This window comes from Oncorhynchus nerka, linkage group LG7 (genome assembly GCF_034236695.1).
Source record: "Oncorhynchus nerka isolate Pitt River linkage group LG7, Oner_Uvic_2.0, whole genome shotgun sequence".
Taxonomy (NCBI): domain Eukaryota; kingdom Metazoa; phylum Chordata; class Actinopteri; order Salmoniformes; family Salmonidae; genus Oncorhynchus; species Oncorhynchus nerka.
The window spans coordinates 80608473-80634995 of record NC_088402.1 but is presented as its reverse complement, the minus strand read 5'-3'; the positions used below and the strand labels follow the sequence as shown (position 1 = coordinate 80634995).

Here is a 26523-nt window from a genome sequence, read left to right as displayed (position 1 = left end):
TCATTCACAAGTGATAATATATAATTCACAAGTGATAGGCTAATATTGTCACACATGTCACACATAGTCTCACACATCAGACTATTCTTGATTTAATCTTGTCTTTACATATGCTAAATAATATAGGTATGACATTTGTTTTGATTTAGAATGGACCATTATAATGCACCTGTATCGAAACAAGGGCAGCGGAAAAAATACATGTCATCTATGCACTTAAAAATACATGTCATCTATGCACTTAAAAATACATGTCATCTATGCACTTAAAAATACATGTCATCTATGCACTTAAAAATACATGTCATCTATGCACTTAAAAATACATGTCATCTATGCACTTAAAAATACATGTCATCTATGCACTTAAAAATACATGTCATCTATGCACTTAAAAATACATGTCATCTATATAGCGAATGGAGGATGTTTTTCTCCATGGTTTATTTTCATGCCAGCCAGGTAGGCTATACTCCTATAGTAAATATATGCAATGTGCTTAATATTAGGAAAGTTGTAATAAATAATAAATATCGTAGGCCCAGCCTATAGAACGCTGATGGGAGCCTCCTCTTTTATTAGAAGCCATCACTCTGTTTTCTCCTGTAATTGCATAGCCTATAGAAATGTTGCAGAACATGAGCTCATGGGCTCTCATGAAGTGTTTGATTAGATTTTCAGGTACATTTGCATTGATGTCAGAGTGATTAGAGGGACAATAAAGTGCTGAGTACCAGGCAGTTAGCATGTTTGGTAGACTATTAATGACCATCAGCAGCATCAGAGCTTGGAGAAGCCTAATTACCGTGACTAAACGTCATGCCGGTGTGGCGACAATACGGTCACTGCAACAGCCCTGATAGGGTTTATACATTTGGGACTATTCCACTAGTTCCACTGTGCCATGCAAGCTCAATCAATAAAGCAAATACTACTTGAACACAGTTCTGCGAGGCAAAGGCCAAAACCCTGCCATGTATAGGGCTATTAGTCTCATTAAGCCATCAGATATGAGGTGACCTTGATAAGGTTCAACTCCCCTTTGGGAGTGAGTGGATCACAATGGTTTGCTTAGCCTTTACAGCCTGAATAGTCATCTAAACACCGGAACAACCCAATTACTCTGAGCAATCTGCAGAGCCCCAATGCTCTAATCAGCCACCCAGTCACAACAATGTGGGATTCAACCAATAGCTTTGTAGTGGGATTTAAACATGTCATCATAATGACAGTGGACACATTACTGAAATGTTTTGGGCCCTTGTAAAAAATAGTGCAGTATATAGGAGATAGGGTGCCATTTGGGAAGCAGACCTGGTTTATGGCCATATTAGTACTGTAATGAATTATTTATTACAGCACAACAACTCTAGGTTAAAGAATGCTGATATGGAATAAGGGATTGTGTCTTTATTCAAATCTGAGGGTTATCTTTAGGTTGGGAAATCAGCTCTGTGTTTGTGTGTGTGTGTGTGTGTAATCGTTTGTGTGTGTGTGTGTAATCGTTTGTGTGTGTGTGTGTGTGTGTGTGTTTGTGTGTGTGTAATCGTTTGTGTGTGTGTGTGTGTGTGTGTGTGTAATCGTTTGTGTGTGTGTGTGTGTGTGTGTGTGTGTGTGTGTGTGTGTGTGTGTGTGTGTGTGTGTGTCTGGCGAGATCTTTATCCCTTTGCCTTATTTTCTTATGTTCCCTGCCCATGAATTCCTATAATCAGGAGGTATTTTCATTCCAAATGAGTGTGTTGACCTTTGCTTACACTCATATCCTTGGCATCCCAGGTGGCATTTTTTATATTTTTTATCATACTTCATGAATATATCGAAGTCTATTGAAGTATATCCATGATACATTTACTTTTGTATATCTTAAATGATCTAAATTTGAATAATTTCAAATATATTTAATGCCTTTAATGTCAACTTTCTTAGTGTTTCATTAGGCATTCTGTTGGGAAGGAAGATAGTCAGTAATTCAAAATAAAAATAAAAGGTAAATAGTCACTCTCTAACCTGAGACTCTGTAATACAGCACAGGAACTGTATTTTACAAAGAGACATACATTATGTCCAATTGATATAAAACATATTGGACCATATCGGACACTGAAGTGGTTCAGAAGGGAACATAACTGAACTGCGTCCTACTCTACTGGACTGGAAGATGACTTTTTTCACTGCTTGGCAAACCTCCCCAAAAGATACTCAGCTCTGTATTGATCTAATACATACTCATTCTTTTCCTTTTCAGGTGTGCAAGGAGAAGCATCGCTTTGAGAAGCTGATGGACTATTTCCGTGTGGAGGATGGGAACATCGACTTCATGGTGGCCTGCATGCAGTTCATCAACATCATGGTTCACTCAGTAGAAGACATGAACTTCAGGGTTCACCTGCAGTATGAGTTCACCAAGCTGGGCCTTGACGACTACCTGGAGGTATGGAGGACGCTATAATTACAATATAATAATTCATGTAAATCATGTGTTCATGAACAGTCACTAAAACCAGGGCCTGGATTTTACCTGGTCAGGTCAGGAAAAACTTCTGGCCCAACATCTACTTGAATGAAGTCTCCAAGGAGCCATACATAGGCTATTTCTTATGCCTTTTGATATTGCATTTGAAAGCAGGAAGTGGAAATGGTCATTTTAAGTTCTGTCCTTTTTCCAAGATGCCTTTAAAATGTTACCTCTAAGGTACCTTCACATATACCTCTAAGGTATGTGTCTTACTGTGACTCACTGACCTGAATCTCTCCTTCTCTCCCTACAGAAATCCAAGTACACAGAGAGTGACAAGCTGTCAGTCCAGATTCAGGCCTACCTGGACAATGTGTTTGATGTGGGCGGGCTGCTGGAGGACGCCGAGACCAAGAACGTGGCTCTGGAGAAGGTGGAGGAACTGGAGGAACACCTGTCCCACGTAAGAACCACCAGACCACCAGACTGACCACCAGAGTGACCACCAGACTGACCACCAGACCACCAGACTGACTACCAGACCACCAGACTGACCACCAGACTGACCACCAGACTCACCACCAGAAACCCAGACTGACCACCGGACCACCAGACTGACCACCAGACTGACCAACAGACCACCAGACTGACTACCAGACCACTAGACCACCAGACTGACTACCAGACCACTATACCACCAGACTAACTACCAGACCACTAGACCAACAGACTGACTGCCAGACTGACCGCCAGGCTGACCACCAGAACACTAGACTGAACACCAGGCTGACCACCAGGCTGACTACCAGACCACCAGACTGACCACCAGGCTGACCACCAGAATGACCACCAGGCTGACCACCAGAACACTAGACTGAACACCAGGCTGACCACCAGGCTGACTACCAGGCTGACCACCAGACTGACCACCAGAACACTAGACTGAACACCAGGCTGACCACCAGGCTGACTACCAGACTGACCACCAGACTGACTACCAGGCTGACCACCAGAACACTAGACTGAACACCAGGCTGACCACCAGGCTGACTACCAGACCACCAGGCTGACCACCAGAATGACCACCAGACTGACCACCAGACCACCAGACTGACCACCAGGCTGACCACTAGGCTGACCACCAGGCTGACTACCAGACCACCAGACTGACCACCAGAATGACCACCAGGCTGACCACCAGACTGACCACCAGAATGACCACCAGGCTGACCACCAGACCACCAGACTGACCACAAGACTGACCACCAGGCTGACCACCAGAATGACCACCAGGCTGACCACCAGACTGACCACCAGACTGACCACCAGACCACCAGACTGACTACCAGACTGACCACCAGACTGACCACCAGACTGACCACCAGGCTGACCACCAGAATGACCACCAGACTGACCACCAGACTGACCACCAGACTGACCATGAATTCTGTATGTGTCCTTTTCCCTTCTGAACATTTGACATGAAAACGGTTCCGTGAACAAAGTAATCAGGTACATCACTATGGTCTTTTCTGGTGTCAGTCCATCAGTAATACAAGGAAACAATCCACCAAACTGTTCCAATGACAGAAAGGTCAGAGTTAGACGTGCCGTCATCCTAAGAATTTCAAAACAAACCCTGCTTTCAGGGACCAGGAATTATGGGGGAGGAAGAGAGCGAAACATTCCACCCTATGAATTCCTTTAGTTTACAACACGTGTTATCTGTCCAAATTCAAAAGTGAAAACTGTGTCAGTTCAGCCTCACTTACACTGCCTGTGTCATGTTACTAGTTAGAGAGAGAGAGAGAGAGAGAGAGAGAGAGAGAGAGAGAGAGAGAGAGAGAGAGAGAGAGAGAGAGAGAAAGAAAAAGGGAGTGGATCTGGGCGAGATGCCCGCGTTGGACTTTACTGGATCAATGCTTTAATTCATCTCCTCCTCCCCTTTCTCCATCCCTCTTGTCCCATCTGTTCACTCTCCATGCCTCCTACCTTCTCTTTCTTTGCTCACCCTCCTGTCCACCCTGTACTAGGTGACGGAGAAGCTTCTGGACGTGGAGAATGAGACCATTATGAAAGTGGCTGACCTGGAGAAGCAGCTCCTGCAGAAGGACAAGGATCTACACGTCATACGGGTAAGATGAGCTGGGGTTCACGATTATGATACCGATTTCAATTATCATTATATTTCTCATATACAGTATCAAATATATGATTCAGAACAGCAATAGTATGTCCCAATGTTGTATTAATATGTTGTTGTGCAACAGTGTTTTACAACTCCTGGAGAACTATATGTACAGCAATGGCAGAATGACATTAACGTTTGATCAACTATGCACTAGCAAGAATGCTATGATAGCAAATTGATTGTCAGGAAATGGAGTGATTATGATCCTGTATAGTTTGTGGAGTCATCATAGTGTGGTTTCTCTCTCTGTCTCCCTCTGGTGTTCTGACCCAACAGGAGACGTATGAGTCGACCAACACCCAGGTCCACACCCTGAGGAGGATGATCAAGGAGAAGGACGCTGCCTTCCAGAGGAGCTTCAACATCGAGAAGCGCCTGCTGGAGATGGAACAGCAGGGGACCATCCGCCTCCGCAAGCAGCCGGACGGGGACATCGCCATCGAGCCCCTGGGAGGGGGCGGTGGTGGTGGTGGTGGAGGAGGAGGGGGTGGAGGTCCGGGGGTGCCTCTCAGTGACTTTGGGCAGAACGGAGGGTTCTCAGTGGGGCCTGGAGGAGTAACAGGGCCAGGAGGACCAGGAGGACCAGGGACTAGTCTACCAAGGGCCAGTGAAGCACCACCTCCTCCCCCCCCTCCTCCACTTCCCTCTGCTCTAGGTACATTACCATGCACAGTTATAGTCTTACACATCATTGTGCCGACTCCAAGTGTAATGTGTTGGCTTTCCATTCACATTGTCCTTCACAGCAGGGGTTCTCAACCTTTTCCATTCTGAGGCCCACTGAAAGGTTCAGAATCACTGTTTATAGCATGGTTCCAGGAACTATGGTAACACACACAGCTGGATGGACGCACAAAATTAGTGTATGCCACCATAAACCAATATGAATGATCTTTTATTCATTGTACTGATTTGATACAGCCTGTTAGAGCTCCACTAGTCTCTCTCACAGACATTCATAATCCTGAGATTTTATTATGGCTCTATAGACTGCCGTTGTTTTATGCTGTGTTCGTCTTCTGTTCCACAGGAGAGAATGCTCCATGCCCACCCCCACCCCCTCCTATGGCCCCGCCTCTACCAGGAACTGCTCCCAATTTCATCCTCAATATGGGCCTATCAGGTAAGAGCTAGTATCAGCATCTAAATATACTTAAGGTGGAGTATAGAATGTGTTCAAAAGAATACAGTACACTATACAAGTCGGATTGTGTGAAATGCCAGATTTTTTATGTAATGGTTGTCCTGATTTTCTATGTAATGGTTGTCCTGATTTTCTATGTAATGGTTGTCCTGATTTTCTATGTAATGATTGTCCTGATTTTCTATGTAATGATTGTCCTGATTTTCTATGTAATGATTGTCCTGATTTTCTATGTAATGATTGTCCTGATTTTCTATGTAATGATTGTCCTGATTTTCTATGTAATGATTGTCCTGATTTTCTATGTAATGGTTGTCCTGATTTTCTATGTAATGGTTGTCCTTATTTTCTATGTAATGGTTGTCCTGATTTTCTATGTAATGGTTGTCCTTATTTTCTATATAGTGGCTGCCCTGATTTTCGATGTAATGGCTGTCCTGAATTTCGATGTAATAGCTGTCCTGATTTCCAATGTAATGTCTGTCCTGATTTTCAATGAAATGGCTGTCCTGACGTTCGATGTAATAGCTGTCCTGATTTTCAATGAAATTGCTGTCCTGATATTCTATGTAATGGCTTTCCTGATGTTCTTTAAATTAATAATAAGCACTCTAATTTTGTCGGTTTGCAGCTATCAGGATCAAGAAGCCCATCAAGACCAAGTTCCGTCTGCCTATATTCAACTGGACCGCTCTGAAACCCAACCAGATCAACGGTACGGTCTTCAGTGAGATAGATGATGAAAGAGTACTAGAGGTGAGTCTACCAGTTCAGGACAAACTTCCCTTTACGGCCTTCATCTGACAGTTTACCTCTTAACTAGGGGCCTTCATCTGACAGTTTACATCTTAATTAGGGGCCTCATCTGACAGTTTACTTCTTAACTAGGGGCCTTCATCTGACAGTTTACATCTTAATTAGGGGCCTTCATCTGACAGTTTACCTCTTAACTAGGGGCCTTCATCTGACAGTTTACATCTTAATTAGGGGCCTTCATCTGACAATTTACCTCTTAACTAGGGGCCTTCATCTGACAGTTTACATCTTAACTAGGGGCCTTCATCTGACAGTTTACATCTTAATTAGGGGCCTTCATCTGACAGTTTACCTCTTAACTAGGGGCCTTCATCTGACAGTTTACATCTTAATTAGGGGCCTTCATCTGACAGTTTACCTCTTAACTAGGGGCCTTCATCTGACAGTTTACCTCTTAACTAGGGGCCTTCATCTGACAGTTTACATCTTAATTAGGGGCCTTCATCTGACAGTTTACCTCTTAATTAGGGGCCTTCATCTGACAGTTTACATCTTAATTAGGGGCCTTCATCTGACAGTTTACCTCTTAACTAGGGGCCTTCATCTGACAGTTTACCTCTTAACTAGGGGCCTTCATCTGACAGTTTACATCTTAATTAGGGGCCTTCATCTGACAGTTTACATCTTAATTAGGGGCCTTCATCTGACAGTTTACCTCTTAACTAGGGGCCTTCATCTGACAGTTTACCTCTTAACTAGGGGCCTGAGTTGTTCTTTGTCATGTTGGGTGGTCAGGAAAATAGGCCCTCAAAGCCCTATTTCTAATTAATTCAAGGCCACACTACTAATTAATTCAAGGCCCCACTCCTAATTCATTCAAGGCCCCACTCCTAACTCATTCAAGGCCCAAATCCTAACTCATTGAATGAAACATTCTCCTTCTCATAGAAAATGGACATGCATTGAGGTATCGTGTGTCGTGTGTGTTGTCTGTCTATAGGACCTGGATGTGGAGAAGTTTGAGGAACTGTTTAAGACCAAGGCCCAGGGTCCAGTGGTGGACCTGAGTGGCCCCAAGACCAAGGTATCTCAGAAGGCTATCAACAAGATCTCCCTGCTGGACGCAAACCGCTCCAAGAACCTGGCTATCACCCTGAGGAAGGCCAACAAGAGCACTGAAGAGATCTGCAAAGCCATACAGACGTATGTACTGTAGCCTTTACCTCACTCTCTATCAATTAATCACATCAACAATTCAGTTGTCACGAAGTGCTTTACAGTAACCAGCCGAGACTTTCAAAGAGCAAGCAGAAGCACAGTGGCAAGGAAACACTCCCTAGAAGGAAGAAACCTAGAGAGGAGCCAGACTCAGAAAAGAGGCCCATCCGCTGGCTCTAACTGCATCGTGTCCAGTTCTACCGCTTATGTTTCCTGTCTCCTGTCCTGTCTGATGTTTCCAACCGGTCTCCTGTCCTGTCTGATGTTTCCAACCTGTCTCCTGTCCTGTCTGATGTTTCCAACCTGTCTCCTGTCCTGTCTGATGTTTCCAACCTGTCTCCTGTCCTGTCTGATGTTTCCAACCTGTATCCTGTCCTGTCTGATGTTTCCAACCTGTCTCCTGTCTTATCTGATGTTTCTAACCTGTCTCCTGTCTTATCTGATGTTACTAACCTGTCCTGTCTGATGTTACTAACCTGTCCTGTCTGATGTTTGTAACCTGTCCTGTCTGATGTTTGTAACCTGTCCTGTCTGATGTTTCTAACCTGTCCTGTCTGATGTTTCTAGTCTTTCAGTATTGTAACCTGTACTATCTTTCTCTCCCTATAGCTTCGACCTGAAGGCCCTGCCGGTGGACTTTGTGGAGTGTCTGATGTCTCTAATCTTTCAGTATTGTAACCTGTACTATCTTTCTCTCCCTATAGCTTCGACCTGAAGGCCCTGCCGGTGGACTTTGTGGAGTGTCTGATGTCTCTAATCTTTCAGTATTGTAACCTGTACTATCTTTCTCTCCCTATAGCTTCGACCTGAAGGCCCTGCCGGTGGACTTTGTGGAGTGTCTGATGTCTCTAATCTTTCAGTATTGTAACCTGTACTATCTTTTTCTCCCTATAGCTTCGACCTGAAGGCCCTGCCGGTGGACTTTGTGGAGTGTCTGATGTCTCTAATCTTTCAGTATTGTAACCTGTACTATCTTTCTCCCTATAGCTTCGACCTGAAGGCCCTGCCGGTGGACTTTGTGGAGTGTCTGATGTCTCTAATCTTTCAGTATTGTAACCTGTACTATCTTTCTCTCCCTATAGCTTCGACCTGAAGGCCCTGCCGGTGGACTTTGTGGAGTGTCTGATGTCTCTAATCTTTCAGTATTGTAACCTGTACTATCTTTCTCTCCCTATAGCTTCGACCTGAAGGCCCTGCCGGTGGACTTCGTGGAGTGTCTGATGCGTTTCCTTCCAACGGAGGCGGAGGGGAAGATGATGCGTCAGTACGAGCGGGAGCGGCGACCGCTGGACGCGCTGACGGACGAGGACCGATTCATGCTCTTCTTCTCCAAGATCGAACGGCTCACCCAGAGGATGAATATCATTACGTTCGTCGGGAACTTCTCGGACAACGTCAACATGCTAACCCCGCAGCTCAACGCCATCATCGCAGCGTCCGCGTCCGTCAAGTCTTCACCCAAGTTAAAACGAATGCTAGAGGTAAGGCTTCTCTCATCGTCCATCATCAATGATTAAACTGGTTTGAATTGGAAGAGAAGCATCCTTTGACATTAGCAGTCAGTGGTGAGTTTCCCAAAATATTCATAGCACAAAGATCATCCAGGTCAATTGTAGGCAATGGACGAAAGATGCTCTTAGTGTAACAAATATGTAGGGAAACCGAGTAGCTTTTGCTTGACCACTGCCACATTAGTATGGTGCTAAGATGTTTATTCTTTACTTTCTGTACTCACACAGATCATCTTAGCCCTGGGAAACTACATGAACAGCAGCAAGAGAGGATCTGTGTATGGCTTCAAACTACAAAGTCTTGATCTGGTGAGTACTGTACGATACAAAGTAGCACATTCTAGAGAGCGGCTCTCTGCAAGTCCTCAAGAGATTGCTCAAGGGCTACACTTTTCAAGGTGTACTCCTCCAGAATGAAAGGGCCATGTATTCTGGACATGTATTCAGTTCCAGATAGTTCCAGGTAGTAATCAGTAATACAAGGCTACACTTGTACACTTGTTTCAAGGTTGATAAAAGACACTGATATGTATTCTGGTTGTGTATATCTTTTTCTCTGTCAACTGCCGGACACTAGTTATAAAAGGCGCCATGTGTACCAGTGGAGGCTGAGTGGAGAAGGATCATAATAATGGCTGGAACGGAGACAATGGAATGGCATCAAACCATGTATTTGATGCCATTCCACCTATTCCGTTCCATCCATTACCATGAGCCCTTACTCCCCAATTAAGGTGCCACCAACCTCCTGTGATGTGTACACTTGTTTCAAAATGTATTCCTCCAGAGCGAGTGAAAAGAACCTTGACTGATATGGAATTCTCTCCTCCCCCAGCTACTGGACACTAAGTCTACAGACAGGAAGATGACTCTGCTCCACTACATAGCTGTGGTTGTCAAGGAGAAGTATCCTGAGCTGGCTAACTTCTTCAACGAACTGCACTTTGTGGACAAAGCTGCTGCAGGTGACTACCGAGTTACACACACAGACACCATGCAACTTGAATGGATTCTTCTCTTCTCATTGTACAAAGACTATAGTACATGTGATGCACAGTTGAAATAAGGAGGTTTGATATTGTGTGTGTGTGTGTGTGTGTGTGTGTGTGTGTGTGTGTGTGTGTGTGTGTATCTCTCTCTAGTGTCTCTGGAGAATGTGCTGCTGGACGTGCGGGAGCTGGGTAAAGGGATGGATCTGATCAGGAGAGAGTCTAGTCTCCATGACCACTCTGTTCTCAAGGGCTTCCTCCAGACCAGCGACACTCAGCTGGACAAACTGCAGAAGGATGCCAAGACCGCTGAGGTTCTCACGCCACCTCCATCCTATCAAAACTACAAACTGAATTTTTCAACACTGACGTCTCTAACATTTAAAAACGTATACTTCTTCCACTACTCAAAAAACATTTTGTTGATCGCTAAAGCAAGCACACAATTTTTCTTCAGGAAAAATACCTGTTCTAAAACTACCAACTGGTCAAAACACAACACAACTTACTGTAACATGAAACAACACATCTTCCTTCTGAGACGCAGCACAACAAAGACCTGTGCAACAATACAGCACAACACTATAAAAAAGGCTTTGTTAAGGTTTGCAATGTTGACAAATGTTGTGTTCTACCCTTGACCCGTGTCTCTGCCGGGTCATTTCTAGGAAGCCTTCAACAATGTGGTGAACTACTTCGGGGAGAGTTCCAAGACCACTCCTCCCGCCGTGTTCTTCCCTGTGTTTGTGCGATTCATCAGAGCTTACAAGGTAAGGAAGGACCAAACAACACACATCTTCTACAGGGATCACATGTATGTAACAGGCCACTTCGCTAACGCTGTCATCCAAAGTGACTTATTGTAAAGTGAGGATGTGTATGTGATCCTTGTAGGAAATGAACCCATAACCTTGTAGTGCTTTGATGTGTGTCAATAGCGCCACACTTTTACCAACTGCGCCTCACAGGGCCATGTTCAGGAGGAGCTTACTCTCTCTGTCCTATGGGAGTTAGCCTAACCTTGAGTTAGTGTGGCTGTTGTCCCGCTGCCTCCCAGAGAAAAGCAGAATGGTCTGTGTGCCACAGGACAGGGTGTGGTCTGGAGTAACAGGTCTAATAACAGGAAGGGCCAGCTGGGTCAGAACGGTAGTGGTGGTGTTTAAACTGGGCCCCGTCTTCCCCCCTTCCCACCTGCCTTCCCCTCCTGCCCCTGCCTCCCCCCTCTGACCCCTGGACCGATGGCTCGCTCTTCCTCTGCCTCCCCCGGATGGACAGCTCTGTCCTGCGACACAGACACCTTCCTGAGATTGTTCTCTACAAGGATTTATGGATCTGTTAAAGAAACGTGCAGCTAAAGGATCTGTACGCGTGTGTGTTAGAGAAACAGGGAGGGGAAGAGCAAGAGACACACAAACACACAGAGAAAATGAATGGTGCTGACTGTTTAGCTACATGAAAGTATGTTATCTTTATGTTTACTCAACTCCCAGATCCAGTTCTGCTATTATAAAAGAGACCAAATCTTTCCATAGCTTGGCTTAGCCAAGTTCTCTGAATGGCGTGCATTTTGTGATGTCCTCCCTACAGGATGCAGTGGAGGACAATGAGCAGAGGAAAAAGCAGGAGAAAGCCATGAGAGAGAAGTTACTGGCTCAGGAGGCCAAGCAACATGACCCCAAGGTACAATACTAGAAGTCTCCCTAGCCCTGATTCTGACAGACAAGGCCCAAAAAGCCAAAAGATGCTCAATGATTATTTAATTAGCAAATTTAGGCATAACATGCCAGCAGCAAATGCTGACACTGCACATCCAAATATATCAGACCAAATTATGAAAGATAAGCATTGTAATTTTGAGTGAGGAAGAGGTAAAAAAAAGTATTGTTGACTATCAACAAAGACAAGCCTGTAATGGCAGATCTCCTCTTCGTTTGAAGAGGAGTAAGGATCGGACCAAGATGCAGCGTGGTAAGTGTTCATGACGATTTATTAAAAATGAACTGAACACTGAAATACAAAACAATAAACGATGGGATGAAAACCGAAACAGTACCGTGTGGCGACAAACACACACACGGAAACAAACACCCACAAACCAAAAGTGAAACCCAGGCTACCTAAGTATGATTCTCAATCAGAGACAACTAACGACACCTGCCTCTGATTGAGAACCATACTAGGCTGAACACAAAAACCAACATAGAAAAACCAACATAGACTGCCCACCCCAACTCACGCCCTGACCATACTAAATAAAGACAAAACAAAGGAAATAAAGGTCAGAACGTGACAAAGCCACCGGGGTCTGACAACTTAGATGAAAATCTCTGAGGACAATAGCGGACGATACTGCCACTTCTATTTGCCATATCTTCAGTTTAAGCCTACTAGAAAGTGTGTGCCCTCAGGCCTGGAGGGAAGCAAAAGTCATTCCGCTACCTAAGAATAATACTTTACTGGCACAAATAGCCAACCAATCAACTTTTGTAAAAAATGGTGTTTGACCAGATACAATGCTATTTTACAGTAAACAAATTATAGGGAAGGACATTCAACAAGCACAGCACTTACAAAAATGACTGAGATAAATATATGATAAAAAGATTGTGGGGGCTGTTTTGTTAGACTTCAGTGCAGATGTTGACATTATTGATCATTGTCTGCTGCTAGGAAAACGTATGTGTTATGGTTTTACACACTCTGCTATTTTGTAGATCAAGAGTTATCTGTCTAACAGAACACAGAGGGTGTTCTTTAATGGAAACCTCTCCAACATAATCCAGGTAGAATCCGGAATTACTCAGGGCAGTTTCCTAGGCCCCTTACCTTTTTCAAACTTTACTAACGACATGCCACTGATAACTCAACACTATATACATCAGCTACTACAGCCACTGAAATGACACTTAACAAAGAGCTGCAGTTAGTTTCAGAATGGGTGGCAAGGAATAAGTTAGTCCTAAATATTTCCAAAATGAAAAGCATTGTTTTTGGGACAAATCATTCACTAAACCCTAAACCCTGAACTAAATCTTGTAATGAATAATGTGGAAATTGAGCAAGTTGAGGTGACTAAACTGCTTGGAGTAACGCTGGATTGTAAACTGTCATGGTAAAAACATATTGATACAATAGTAGCTAAGATGGGGAGAAGTCTGTCCATAATAAAGCACTGCTCTACCTTCTTAACAACACTATCAACAAGGCAGATCCTACAGGCCCTGGTTTTGTCGCACCTGGACTACTGTTCAGTCGTGTGGTCAGGTGCCACAACAAAAGAAAATTGCAATTGGCTCAGAACAGGGCAGCACGGCTGGCCCTTGGATGTACACAGAGAGCTAATATTAATCATATGCATGTCAATCTCTCCTGGCTTAAATGGGAGGAGAGATGGACTTCATCACTACTTGTATATGTGAGAGGTATTGACATGTTGAATGCACCGAGCTGTCTGTTTGAACTACTGACACACAGCTCAGACACCCATTCATACCCCACAAGCCATGCCATCACAGGTCTCTTCACAGTCCCCAAGTCCAGAACAGACTATGGGAGGCACACAGTACTACATAGAGCCATGACTACATGGAACTCTATTCCACATCAAGTAACTCACACAAGCAGTAAAATTAGATTGGAAAACAACCAGATATACCTTATGGAACAGCGGGACTGTGAAGAGACACAAACACAGGCACAGACACATGCATACACACACATGATAACATACGCACTATACACACACGTACACATGGATTTTGTGTTGTAGATGTGGTAGCTGAGGGCACACACTTGATCTATTGTGAAATCAAATGAAATCAATGCGCATGTGCCGAGTACAACAGGTGTAGACCTTACAGTGAAATGCTTACTGTTGTGAATGTATTATAATGTTTTTAAAATTGCATAACTGCCTTAATTTAGCTGGAGTCCAGGAAGAGTAGCTGCTGCCTTAGCAGGAACTAATGGGGATCCATAATAAACCCCAGGAAGAGTAGCTGCTGCCTTAGCAGGAACTAATGGGGATCCATAATAAACCCCAGGAAGAGTAGCTGCTGCCTTAGCAGGAACTAATGGGGATCCATAATAAACCCCAGGAAGAGTAGCTGCTGCCTTAGCAGGAACTAATGGGGATCCATAATAAACCCCAGGAAGAGTAGCTGCTGCCTTAGCAGGAACTAATGGGGATCCATAATAAATCTAAATCCAAATACTAAAACTGGACTCAACGAACATTAGTAACATTGAGGTTAATGTGCTCTAGAATTTAGACTAAATGATGGATATGACCACCTGACTGACCACCTGGCTGACCACCTGACTGACCACTCAGCTGACCACCTGACTGACCACCTGACTGACCACTCGGCTGACCACCTGGCTGACCACCAGACTGACCACCAGGCTGACCACCAGACTGACCACCAGGCTGACCACCTGACTGACCACCAGTCCACCTGACTGACCACCAGGCTGACCACCTGACTGACCACCAGTCCACCTGATTGACCACCAGACTGACCACCAGTCCACCTGATTGACCACCAGACTGACCACCAGACCACCTGACTGGCCACCAGGCTGACCACCTGACTGACCACCAGACCACCTGACTGACCACCAGACCACCAGGCTGACCACCTGATTGACCACAAGACTGACAGACAGCAAGATTTATACAAATCTCTGCTGTTGAAACTAAAAGCTAGTCTAAAGTAAATGAGCGATAATGTCTCAATGCTTTTTACAGTGGAGATTGACTTTATAAATTGTCTGGCTGGACTGATGAGAAAATGGATTGCGCAGTGAGATGGAACAGGGTAAATAGGCATTTCAACGTCATAGCTTTAGCCGGCGGTAACTTGTGGAATAGGCACCGTCTGGAATGCGGTATTAACCAATCAGCAGCCAGGATTAGACCCACTTGTTTTATAATTCTCAATATAAGGCTCTCACACTTACTATAAGGAGTTTATGCATTTGTATGATTGAAACGATCCTCTGGCAGCTCAAGCCGTTTAGGCAGAATTTGATGTTCTTCCTCCTCTCCCTCCCAGGTCCAGGTAGTGAAAAAGAGGCAGCAGCAACAGGAGCTGATCTCTGAGCTGCGTAAACGCCAGGCCAAGGACCACCGACCCGTATACGAGGGGAAGGACGGCACCATTGAGGATATCATCACAGGTGGGCTCGATATGCAGCCTCGCTGGTAGCCACGCAGAACCCAGCCATGCCCAGTAGGAGCCCCAGGTCCCCTAGTCCAAGCCCCAACCCCAGCCCCATCCCAAGCCCCAGCCCCAGCAGCCCCAACCCAGCCCAAGCCCCAGCAGCCCCAACCCAGCCCAAGCCCCAGCAGCCCCAACCCAGCCCAAGCCCCAGCAGCCCCATCCCCAACAAAGCCCAAGCCCCAGAAGCCCCATCCCAAGCCCCAACCCAGTCCAAGCCCCAGCAGCCCCAACACAGCCCAAGCCCCAGCAGTCCCATCCCAAGCCCCAGCAGCCCCAGCCCCATCCCCAGCTCCAACCCAGCCTATCCCAAGCCCCAGCAGCCCCAACCCTAACCCAGCAGCCCCATTCCAAGCCCCAACCCACTCCAATCCCCAGCCCATTCCAAGCCCCAGCAGCCCCAACCCTAACCCAGCAGCCCAAGCCCAATCCCCAGTCCCAACCCCAGCCCCAACCTCAGCCCCAACCCAGCCCAATCCCCAGCAGCCCAAGCCCCAACCCCCAGCAGCCCAAGCAGACCCAGGGACTGGGCTAAGATCACTGTGGTCCTCAACTGCTCGGCTGGAGGAGCACTGTGTTACACAGTTCAGACACCACTACCAGAGGCTCCAGAGCATCTAGACAACAGCAGATTCCAGTTCTCAATCATGTCCCAGTAGTTTATTTTTTGTGGCCTGCTAGTTATCTAGATTAGTAGTGTCTCATCATTATGTAGTGATTGTGCAGCTAAGCAGCAATTGAGCCTCAAAGTATAACTACAGTAGGCATGTAGTTGAGTCATTACCCTCCCAATGCCCTGCTTCATGGGATGTGCTAACTCAGGACAGTTCCCGAACTCAACTCTCATTAATCAAAATCTACTGTGAATTAATCAAAATGTTAAATGTTAATAATTGTAATAATATGTTAATAATATGTTAATAATGCCTTTCCTTCCTGTTACTAGGCCCTTTACAAAAAGTACATAATCTACGTTATTCAACATGTATATCCCTGTCCTCCTGGACATGGCGTCATCTACGTTATTCAACATGCAGTATATACCTGTCCTCCTGGACATAGCGTCATCTACGTTATTCAACATGCAGTATATACCTGTCCTCCTGGACATAGCGTCACCTACGTTATTCAACATGCAGTATATCCCTGTCCTCCTGGACATGGCGTCATCTACGTTATTCAACATGCAGTATATACCTGTCCTCCTGGACATAGCGTCATCTACGTTATTCAACATGCAGTATATCCCTGTCCTCCTGGACATGGCGTCATCTACGTTATTCAACATGCAGTATATACCTGTCCTCCTGGACATAGCGTCATCTACGTTATTCAACATGCAGTATATCCCTGTCCTCCTGGACATAGCGTCACCTACGTTATTCAACATGCAGTATATCCCTGTCCTCCTGGACATAGCGTCACCTACATTATTCAACATGCAGTATATCCCTGTCCTCCTGGACATAGCGTCACCTACGTTATTCAACATGCAGTATATCCCTGTCCTCCTGGACATAGCGTCACCTACGTTATTCAACATGCAGTATATCCCTGTCCTCCTGGACATAGCGTCACCTACGTTATTCAACATGCAGTATATCCCTGTCCTCCTGGACATAGCGTCACCTACGTTATTCAACATGCAGTATATCCCTGTCCTCCTGGACATAGCGTCACCTACGTTATTCAACATGCTGTATATCCCTGTCCTCCTGGACATAGCGTCACCTACGTTATTCAACATGCTGTATATCCCTGTCCTCCTGGACATAGCGTCATCTACGTTATTCAACATGCAGTATATCCCTGTCCTCCTGGACATAGCGTCACCTACGTTATTCAACATGCAGTATATCCCTGTCCTCCTGGACATAGCGTCACCTACGTTATTCAACATGCAGTATATCCCTGTCCTCCTGGACATAGCGTCACCTACGTTATTCAACATGCAGTATATCCCTGTCCTCCTGGACATAGCGTCACCTACGTTATTCAACATGCAGTATATCCCTGTCCTCCTGGACATAGCGTCACCTTCGTTATTCAACATGCAGTATATCCCTGTCCTCCTGGACATAGCGTCACCTACGTTATTCAACATGCAGTATATCCCTGTCCTCCTGGACATAGCGTCATCTACGTTATTCAACATGCAGTATATCCCTGTCCTCCTGGACATAGCGTCACCTACGTTATTCAACATGCAGTATATCCCTGTCCTCCTGGACATAGCGTCACCTTCGTTATTCAACATGCAGTATATCCCTGTCCTCCTGGACATAGCGTCACCTACGTTATTCAACATGCAGTATATCCCTGTCCTCCTGGACATAGCGTCACCTACGTTATTCAACATGCAGTATATCCCTGTCCTCCTGGACATAGCGTCACCTACGTTATTCAACATGCAGTATATCCCTGTCCTCCTGGACATAGCGTCACCTTCGTTATTCAACATGCAGTATATCCCTGTCCTCTTGGACATAGCGTCATCTACGTTATTCAACATGCAGTATATCCCTGTCCTCCTGGACATAGCGTCACCTACGTTATTCAACATGCAGTATATCCCTGTCCTCCTGGACATAGCGTCACCTACGTTATTCAACATGCAGTATATCCCTGTCCTCCTGGACATAGCGTCACCTACGTTATTCAACATGCAGTATATCCCTGTCCTCCTGGACATAGCGTCACCTACGTTATTCAACATGCAGTATATCCCTGTCCTCCTGGACATAGCGTCACCTACGTTATTCAACATGCAGTATATCCCTGTCCTCCTGGACATAGCGTCACCTACGTTATTCAACATGCAGTATATCCCTGTCCTCCTGGACATAGCGTCACCTACGTTATTCAACATGCAGTATATCCCTGTCCTCCTGGACATAGCGTCACCTACGTTATTCAACATGCAGTATATCCCTGTCCTCCTGGACATAGCGTCACCTACGTTATTCAACATGCAGTATATCCCTGTCCTCCTGGACATAGCGTCACCTACGTTATTCAACATGCAGTATATCCCTGTCCTCCTGGACATAGCGTCACCTACGTTATTCAACATGCAGTATATCCCTGCCCTGGCAACTTACTCCATATAGTGCACTGCTGGTCAAAACGTATAGGGAATATGGTGCAATTTCAGAAGCACCCAAAGACCTTGTGGTCCATACACCAAAACATGGAGGTATGGCACAGAGAGAGCTGGAACACCGGATATAAAGATATTACAGTGACAACACTGAGAAGTGTAGCAAGCTGATGGCACATCAGATGGTCTACGACAGTACAGCACCAGTACAGGTTCCTCTGTCTCAGGTGTGACATTTTCTCCCCTCATCCTCCTCCCCCCTCAGTGTTGAAGAGCGTCCCCTTCACAGCCCGTACTGCTAAACGAGGCTCACGGTTCTTCTGTGATGCACAGCTGTGTGACGACTCCAACTGCTAGTCCCTACAGTTCCTCCCCCCCTAATGCCAAGGTTGTCCAGAACAGGTGTCCCCTCCTCTGACCACTGTGCATGCAGCATGACCTTCCACCCTGTCCCTCCCTAAGACTACTCCTTAACCCTTCACTAACTTCGGCGGCCATTTAACAGTTCAGCACAGTGCAGTTTGTTTGAATCCTGGCCCTCGACTCTTATGGTGGGCAAGTGATGTGTTCTATATCCCTCAAAACACCTCTACCTGAATTACCAGGGTAGAAGTCAGACAGCCAAACCTCTTTGGATTACTGAACCTACAAAGACTGTATCAAAAGCTAATGTTAAAATGTGAATATGTAATGTTTACTACCACGAAATATAATCACATGGTCAATATGAAGTTGCATCTAGCATAACAGCATGGGCATGGAAAGCTACAATACCGGTATGTAAATACTGTATGTTCATTTTCTATCAGGTTTTATACTTTTTTCAATTGATTTTTCATAAATCTTAAAAGTACAGTATAGTAATTAAGAGGTTTGGCTCCAACTGCTAACAATGCCTTGTTGTTCTTTGAAACTAACTAACATGGATGGTTTGGTTTCCCCTCTAACCTGTTAAGAACCTTTCCTCAACCTCTACTCTGTATTCATTCTACCCCTCTGAACAGCTGAACAGAAGATTAATGACAGTATATGCCACTTCTAAATTCTGCAGGGTAAGAAAGGCAGCCTGAAGCCTGTTTGCTTGGCCCTGGCCATGCTCGTCCTGTGTGCTGCGGCCTGCGGACATGCTGTGTGCTGCTAGCTACACAGTCTATGGTGCTGCTACAGTGATGTCAGCTGCTTCAGCCAGGCCAGCGCTTCAGATGCAAACAGGAACATGCTTTACTCTACAGCAAAGCATTCAGATATGCTTTACAACAGCCAGGACTGCTTTACTGCACAACAATCGGATATGCTTTTACATCAGCCACAGCAAAGCAGTCAGATATGCTTTTACAACAGCCATGTCTACTTTTCTGCACCACAGCCCAAAAATGTAGCTTAATATTTATATAACTGGATACATCCCCTAGAATACATTGTAAGTTCATGTCAGGTCATTTTCTTTTCCATCAACCTTACCTCTCAGGAAAACAGTGGCAGCGGTTGTAGGGGGATTGAGATTTAAAGGGGCTATCAGCAGTTGCTACACACATTTTTGGACTTAATTACATGTTATATAATTATATGTACCCATTGATTTTTGAAGAATATACACTATATATACAAATGTATGTGGACAGCCCTTCGAATGAATGGATTTGGCTATTTCAGCCACCCCCGTGCTGACAGGTGCATAAAATCGAGCACACATACATGCACATCTCCATAGACAAACATTGTCTCAGTGACTTTCAACCTGGCACCGTCATAGGATGCCTCCTTTCCAACAAACCAGTCCGCCACATAATCTGCCCTGCTCGAGCAGCCCCAGTCAACTGTAAGTGCTGTTATTGTGAAGTGGAAACGTCTAGGAGCAACAACGGCTCAGCTTAGAAGTGGTAGGCCACACAAGCTCACAGAATGGTACCGCCGAGTGCTCACAGTCGGCCTGCACAGAGCCCTGACCTCAACCCCATCGAACACCTTTGGGATGAATTGAAAGGCCGACTGTGAGCCAGGACTAATCGCCCAACATCAGTACCCGACCTCACTAATGCTCGTGGCCCTGTAGCAATGTTCCAATGTTCCCTGTGGCGATCTAGTGGAAAACCTTCCCAGAAGGGTGGAGGCTGTTATAGCAGCAATGTTCTGACATCTAGTGGAAAGCTTTCCCAGAAGGATGGAGGCTGTTATAACAGCAATGTTCTGACATCTAGTGGAAAGCCTTCCCAGAAGAGTGGAGGCTTTTATAGCAGCAAATGGGGGACCAAATCCATATTAATGTCCATCATTTTGGAATGAGATATTCTACAAGCAGGTGTCAAAATATTATTGGTCATGTATGTAACTTATAAATGCCTCATGAGCTTAGTTCAACTGTCTTACCCCATCACAATCTTGTTTTGCTCCAATGTTTGAAAACAAGTAAATGTAAACAAACATTATATAGCTTCAAAACATGGTCACCTAACCTTTAGATATCATGGATGGTTCGTCCTTGCATTAGTAGCTCTGTTTACGAACAGAGAGTGATTACATTTCTCCAGCCCAACATATTACCGAAACAGGTGCAGTGAAAACACTTTGTCATTATTTCTACTGCTGATTGCCACTTTAAGGTAGTTTCCGATTGAGGCAAAATATGCACCACTGGATGCAGACTCTGTGCACGTGAGAACATTGCCTTTTTCAATTGAAATTGCGCTATAGTAAGGATCTTCCACGCTACAGATTTAATCTACATTCATGAGTCTTTCCTTCAACTCAGGTCCCTCCGTCATCACCACCTCACCTCTCATCTTCCATGTTGCATGCTGTGTCCAGCGTTCTGTCCATCCACCACTTACCAGTCTGTCACCTGTTGATGGCATGTCTCAATGTTGTGTTTGTCCCTGGTAACTGTGACTTGCGGTGTGCTGAAAAGCTTGTTGGTCAACCAGCTCTGTTGAGGCCCCTGCACATATCCACACACACAGACATGTTCAGACATAATGGACATTTATTCAGACAAATGGATAGAAACATTGGCAACACTACTTGAACACTCCATTTTAAGGGCTACATAACACTGTCATAATCATGATGGTATAGACATTTAAGGAGTCATTTTAGAGACGACAGGTTAGATGAGTTGTATGAATATTAGCTTCTCTATAGCACGGTACCTCACAGAGCTTGTTGTCTACAACTGTGATACATTGTTGACATAGTGGTTTGTTTAAATAACTAAACCCCCATAGCCTTGGATTGAAAAATCTATATTTCTCTGTTAGTTTTAAGTTGACAGTGAAAGGGATCATTCTCTTTTTAGTTAACATATACCCACATTCAATTGGCTACCCATTTGACAACATATAAGTAAAATGTAACAATTCTAAACATATTTGCTGAAATATTCTGTTAGGATAAGCACTGCAAATATAGGTTCCTTAATCAACAACCTCAAACCTGAGCATGACACCACTGTACCAGAGTTTGACCTCCCAGTTAACCTGTGTGACCCCCTCTCTCACCCACTCACAGATCTCCGCAGCCAGCCTTTTCTGCGGCACGACACGCTGATCCGGAGCGGCTGGAAGAGACCCTAAACAAACCACTCGTTCTTCCTCCCTTATCATCCCTTCCTTTTATAACCCCCCCCCTCCTGTGTCTCGGTGGTCTCACCCACCCGAGGCTGCACAGAGACTAAAAGGTGGACAGGACCGAACCAATGGCCCTTGTTTTACAGGGGTATTTATTTATTTATGGATATCCTTTATGGACACTGTCTCTCAACAAGCAGGTATAACTGTAGTATCACCGACATAGCCCACCCTCCTCTCCCACTGCAAACACACACCGCACACCGCACACACACAGATAATATTAAGAACAGGACTGGGCAGAAAGAGTCCAAAGAAGAAGAGTATAGTGGTGAGTTGAGCCCTTAAAGGGGCGGCTCACCTCACACAAGCAGGAAGGAAGGACACTTCAACTGCATAAGGTGGACATGGAACCACAAGTGCCTGCTAATTGTGGATCTTATTTCCATGAACCTCGATTTCCTCAGATTGTGCAATCGAAGCACGATTGAGACTGGGAGACAGTTAGTCAAGTCACTTGGATAAATGACAGCATATGTTGACTCTACTGCTGGGATTTCCACTTCAAAGAGAACTGGGTTGTGTTCATAAGGCACCAAACGGAAGAAAACAGAATGAAACAGGGAGGGACTACCTGGACCAATAAGAATCGTCATTTTGGTTTCCGTTGCAAAACGTTTTAGGTTGTGTGCCCTACCTAATGAATAGGACCCAGGGTTTTGCCTTCACATGATGTCTCTGTCCACCAATTTCAAAAAGGACTGAAGATTATTGTTATATCGGTGTCTTTTCTGGACAAGCTAGCCAAACCAAACTTCCTCTACTCTTGTGTCTTATTTCTTATTGTGCTAAAAAAAAGTGCCTTTTTGACAGTATTATTTTTATGTGACTCAGCCATAATGTGTATCTTTAAAGTCTTTTTTTGTTAGATTGTATTTTGTATTGCCTTTGTATGATAACATTTAAATACTGTAAAAAAAAAATCTGAATCTCAGCTTTAATCACTAACATATCTAAAGGTTGCTTCTCAGTGCTATAATATAAATGAGCGTAGGCCAAGTGTCTTCCGAAACGTAAAAGTGGGTTAAAACATTCAATGTTTTTGCTGTCTATTACTTCTTCATCTTTATCACCTACTACAGTACAATTACCACTTCAGTCGTACCATTTCATTACGACCTAATTACCACTTCAGTCGTACCATTTCATTACGACCTAATTACCACTTCAGTCGTACCATTTCATTATGACTTAATTACCACTTCAGTCTTAAACACTCCCAAGTTTAAACTGAATTATTTCAAACCACTGACTAAGAACCATAAGGAACATGACCTTGTTCAGAAGTTGAAAGCAACAGTAAAGTTGGTCTGAATGTTATGTAACTGACAAGACTTTCTTGCTTAGCAAGTGATGAACGTATGATGATGTTTCTAAACTGACTGTTTAGCTTACTTGCATTTGTTGGTGGGTAAAGAATGCATTCCTATGAGTCTAACCATGTTCTCAATGCTTGTTCTCTTTGCTTACAGTTTTAGAACCGCAATGATGACCAATTTGGTTTTAGAACCGTAATGATGACCTTAATAGCCATCGAGTAAGCAGAATGATGCACGCTGAGAATATCTGTGTTTCAATATGGCTTTTCCTCAAAAGGGACCGCCCATATTTACACTACTTACATTACCTTGTTGTACGAGACGCAAGTCTTATAGCAGATATTTCTATACACATTTACAAATCAATGAATAGAAGAAGCCTTGTACTTTTGGGTCAGAAGGATAAAATGAAATAGTGTCTGACATTTGATGTATGTTATCTTAAATATGACTGCACTTCCCCCTTAATAAACAAAATGACAATGTGACCCAAATTTAAACATATCTTCTTTCTCTCTCTCTTTCGGTCTCTCCCCGTTCTCTCTTAGTCTCTCTCATTTCTCTCTTAGTCTCTCCCCTTTCTCTCTTGGTGTCTCTCACTCTCGGTTCTCTAGCTGTCTTTCTCTTTTGGTCGCTTTCTCTCTTGATCTCTCTCCTTTCTCTCTTGATCTCTCCTTTCTCTCTTGATCTCTCTCCTTTCTCTCTTGATCTCTCCCCTTTCTCTCTTAGTCTCTCTCCTTTCTCTCTTGATCTCTCTCCTTTCTCTCTTGATCTCTCCCCTTTCTCTCTTAGTCTCTCCCCTTTCTCTCTTGGTCTCTCCCCTTTCTCTCTTGGTCTCTCTCCTTTCTCTCTTGGTCTCTCCCCTTTCTCTCTCGGTCTCCCCTTTCTCTCTTGGTCTCTCTCCTTTCTCTCTCGGTCTCTCCCCTTTTTCTCTCGGTCTCTCCCCTTTCTCTCAGTCTCTCCCCTTTCTCTCTCCGTCTCTTGGTCTCTCTCCATCTCTTGGTCTCTCTCTCTCTCACTCATTCTCTCTCTCCAAATGAAGATCAGAGCCACCATGTGTTTGTACTATAAAAATCCATTTAATTTCTTCTATCAAAAGAAATGAAATCATAACCAACTGAAATAGAGCAACAAAAATCCATGTGTAGGGTTTTGTTTTGCTGAAATATTTGTCAAAATATTTAAACAGCTTGTACCTAATTTACATTGTTCAAATAAAAATGTAACAGAGCAGAAATTGAATTAAAATCCAATGAATTATGAATACTGTTAATAACAAAAGATGGTTAAGCCAGAGTGGTTTGCTATTGGGTTTGTATGTGTGTGTGTGTATTGTGAGTTCCATGCAGTGTAAACTGTAACAGATATGACAGATATGGTTAATCAGATATGGTTAGAAGCAGCATGGTCAGCGGCACATGATTGGCTGAGACTGAGATTGGACCAATGACAGACAGGCAGGCAAACAGACATAGACAGACACATTCTATCAGAGCAACAGACCGACAAGGTTACAGACAGGGATGGCTAGTCAGACAAGCAGACAGACAGCCGAGCCTACAGACAGACAGACAGACAGACAGACAGACAGACAGGTAGGTAAGGGATAATCAACGAGGGGCTATGCGTTCCTTGGAAAATAGTGCACGACGTGGAAGGTGTGTTCCACGACACGTTAGCGGAGTGGAACTAACCTTCCACGGAGTTGCATTATTTTCCAGAGAACGCACTGAGCGCTGAGTTGAGTATCCCTTTTATACCATGGCTAGAAATTAACATAATTGCCTCTAGATACGTGTTCATTTGCCAGTAGAAATGTGATAACATCCACTGAAGAAGTTAGCAAGTTTACTAGCTAACTAGATACAGTAGTTGTCTAGCTAAACTAGCTAAAGTCAAACAGACTTGCTAGTTTAGCTAACCAAACCATCATCCTAGCTTGCTATTATAAATTCAACAATACCAATAATGTTTTTCATTCAAATTTTGCTTTCAAAAGCAGCAATAAAACAAAAATAGAACATAAGAATGAACTTCATAGCCTTTGAATTATACTGTGCGTTATAGGGAAATAATGCACGCTCTAGAATGCCCTTCAAGCCAATCAGAAACGAGTATTCAACAATGCCATAGCATAACTAGCGTTAGCAGCAAGGCAGAGTGGATGCTAATCAGGAGGCTAACAATCCTAAACTCCTGAGGAATGCACTTACAATGAGCAGAAACTGAAATTACATAGGCATGATGTAATTATTACAAACATTAAAAACACATAACATTGTTGTTTTAAAATTTCCCCCATGAAACAACTGGCTCTCCTGAAAGAATGTTTACAATCACAGACAAAGACAAAAGCATCGTCAGCTTGTTGTTTTATCGTAAATGGTTCAGGCGTTCACAGAGTCTTGCTTGTTGCTAAAACTGCCAATCACCAGGCTGACAGTTTACAGTTGAAATTGTACTAAACAGTCACTGAGATGGTCCCTCTGGGCCCCAATATGCATCCTCTTACATCAAGGCCCCCTACACACATTCTGGGTTACCCCAAAACATGTCCTCTCATACCCCAATGGCCTCAGTTACTTCCATCCTCTGAATCTTCATCCTGGAATGTCTGCTTTAATACAATCATCTTCCTCCAACACATTACACACTCCATTACCTTCATTCATTAAGCACATTTAGCCGGTCAATTATACAAGACTAAAAAATAAAACGAGCTAAAACATAATACAGACAGACTGTTATTTCATGTTTGTGTTCCTGGGTACATTTTGAAGACACTTTGTTAATAGGTTTATATATATATGTATATACAGTACCAGTCAAAAGTTTGGGCACACCTACTCATTCAAGGCTTTTTCTTTATTTGAACTATTTTCTACATTGTAGAATAATAGTGAAGACATCAACACTATGAAATAACACATATAGAATCATGTAGTAACCAAAAAAGTGTTAAACAAATCAAAATATATGTTATATTTGAGTTCCT

The 26523-nt window shown here is 44.2% G+C and overlaps 1 protein-coding gene across 3 annotated transcripts in view; it reads left to right on the top strand.

Moving 5' to 3' along the window:
• LOC115132502 (formin-like protein 3) overlaps positions 1-24792 on the top strand; it is a 106364-nt gene extending 81572 nt beyond the window's left edge. The window contains exons 9-24 of one of the 3 annotated variants that reach the window (XM_065020857.1): positions 2246-2431; positions 2769-2918; positions 4489-4590; positions 4923-5301; positions 5677-5769; positions 6422-6546; positions 7547-7749; positions 8942-9245; positions 9504-9584; positions 10111-10240; positions 10418-10578; positions 10933-11034; positions 11852-11944; positions 15322-15445; positions 19591-19638; positions 22091-24792. In XM_065020857.1, the coding sequence (XP_064876929.1) occupies positions 2246-2431; positions 2769-2918; positions 4489-4590; positions 4923-5301; positions 5677-5769; positions 6422-6546; positions 7547-7749; positions 8942-9245; positions 9504-9584; positions 10111-10240; positions 10418-10578; positions 10933-11034; positions 11852-11944; positions 15322-15445; positions 19591-19628 (2271 nt within the window). In that variant the 3' untranslated portion in view covers positions 19629-19638; positions 22091-24792. Of the gene's footprint in view, positions 1-2245; positions 2432-2768; positions 2919-4488; positions 4591-4922; positions 5302-5676; positions 5770-6421; positions 6547-7546; positions 7750-8941; positions 9246-9503; positions 9585-10110; positions 10241-10417; positions 10579-10932; positions 11035-11851; positions 11945-15321; positions 15446-18851; positions 18975-19590; positions 19639-22090 lie in introns of all 3 variants that reach the window. The other 2 variants (XM_065020855.1, XM_065020856.1) reach the window with 2 other exon arrangements.
• Positions 24793-26523: the final 1731 nt, after the last annotated feature.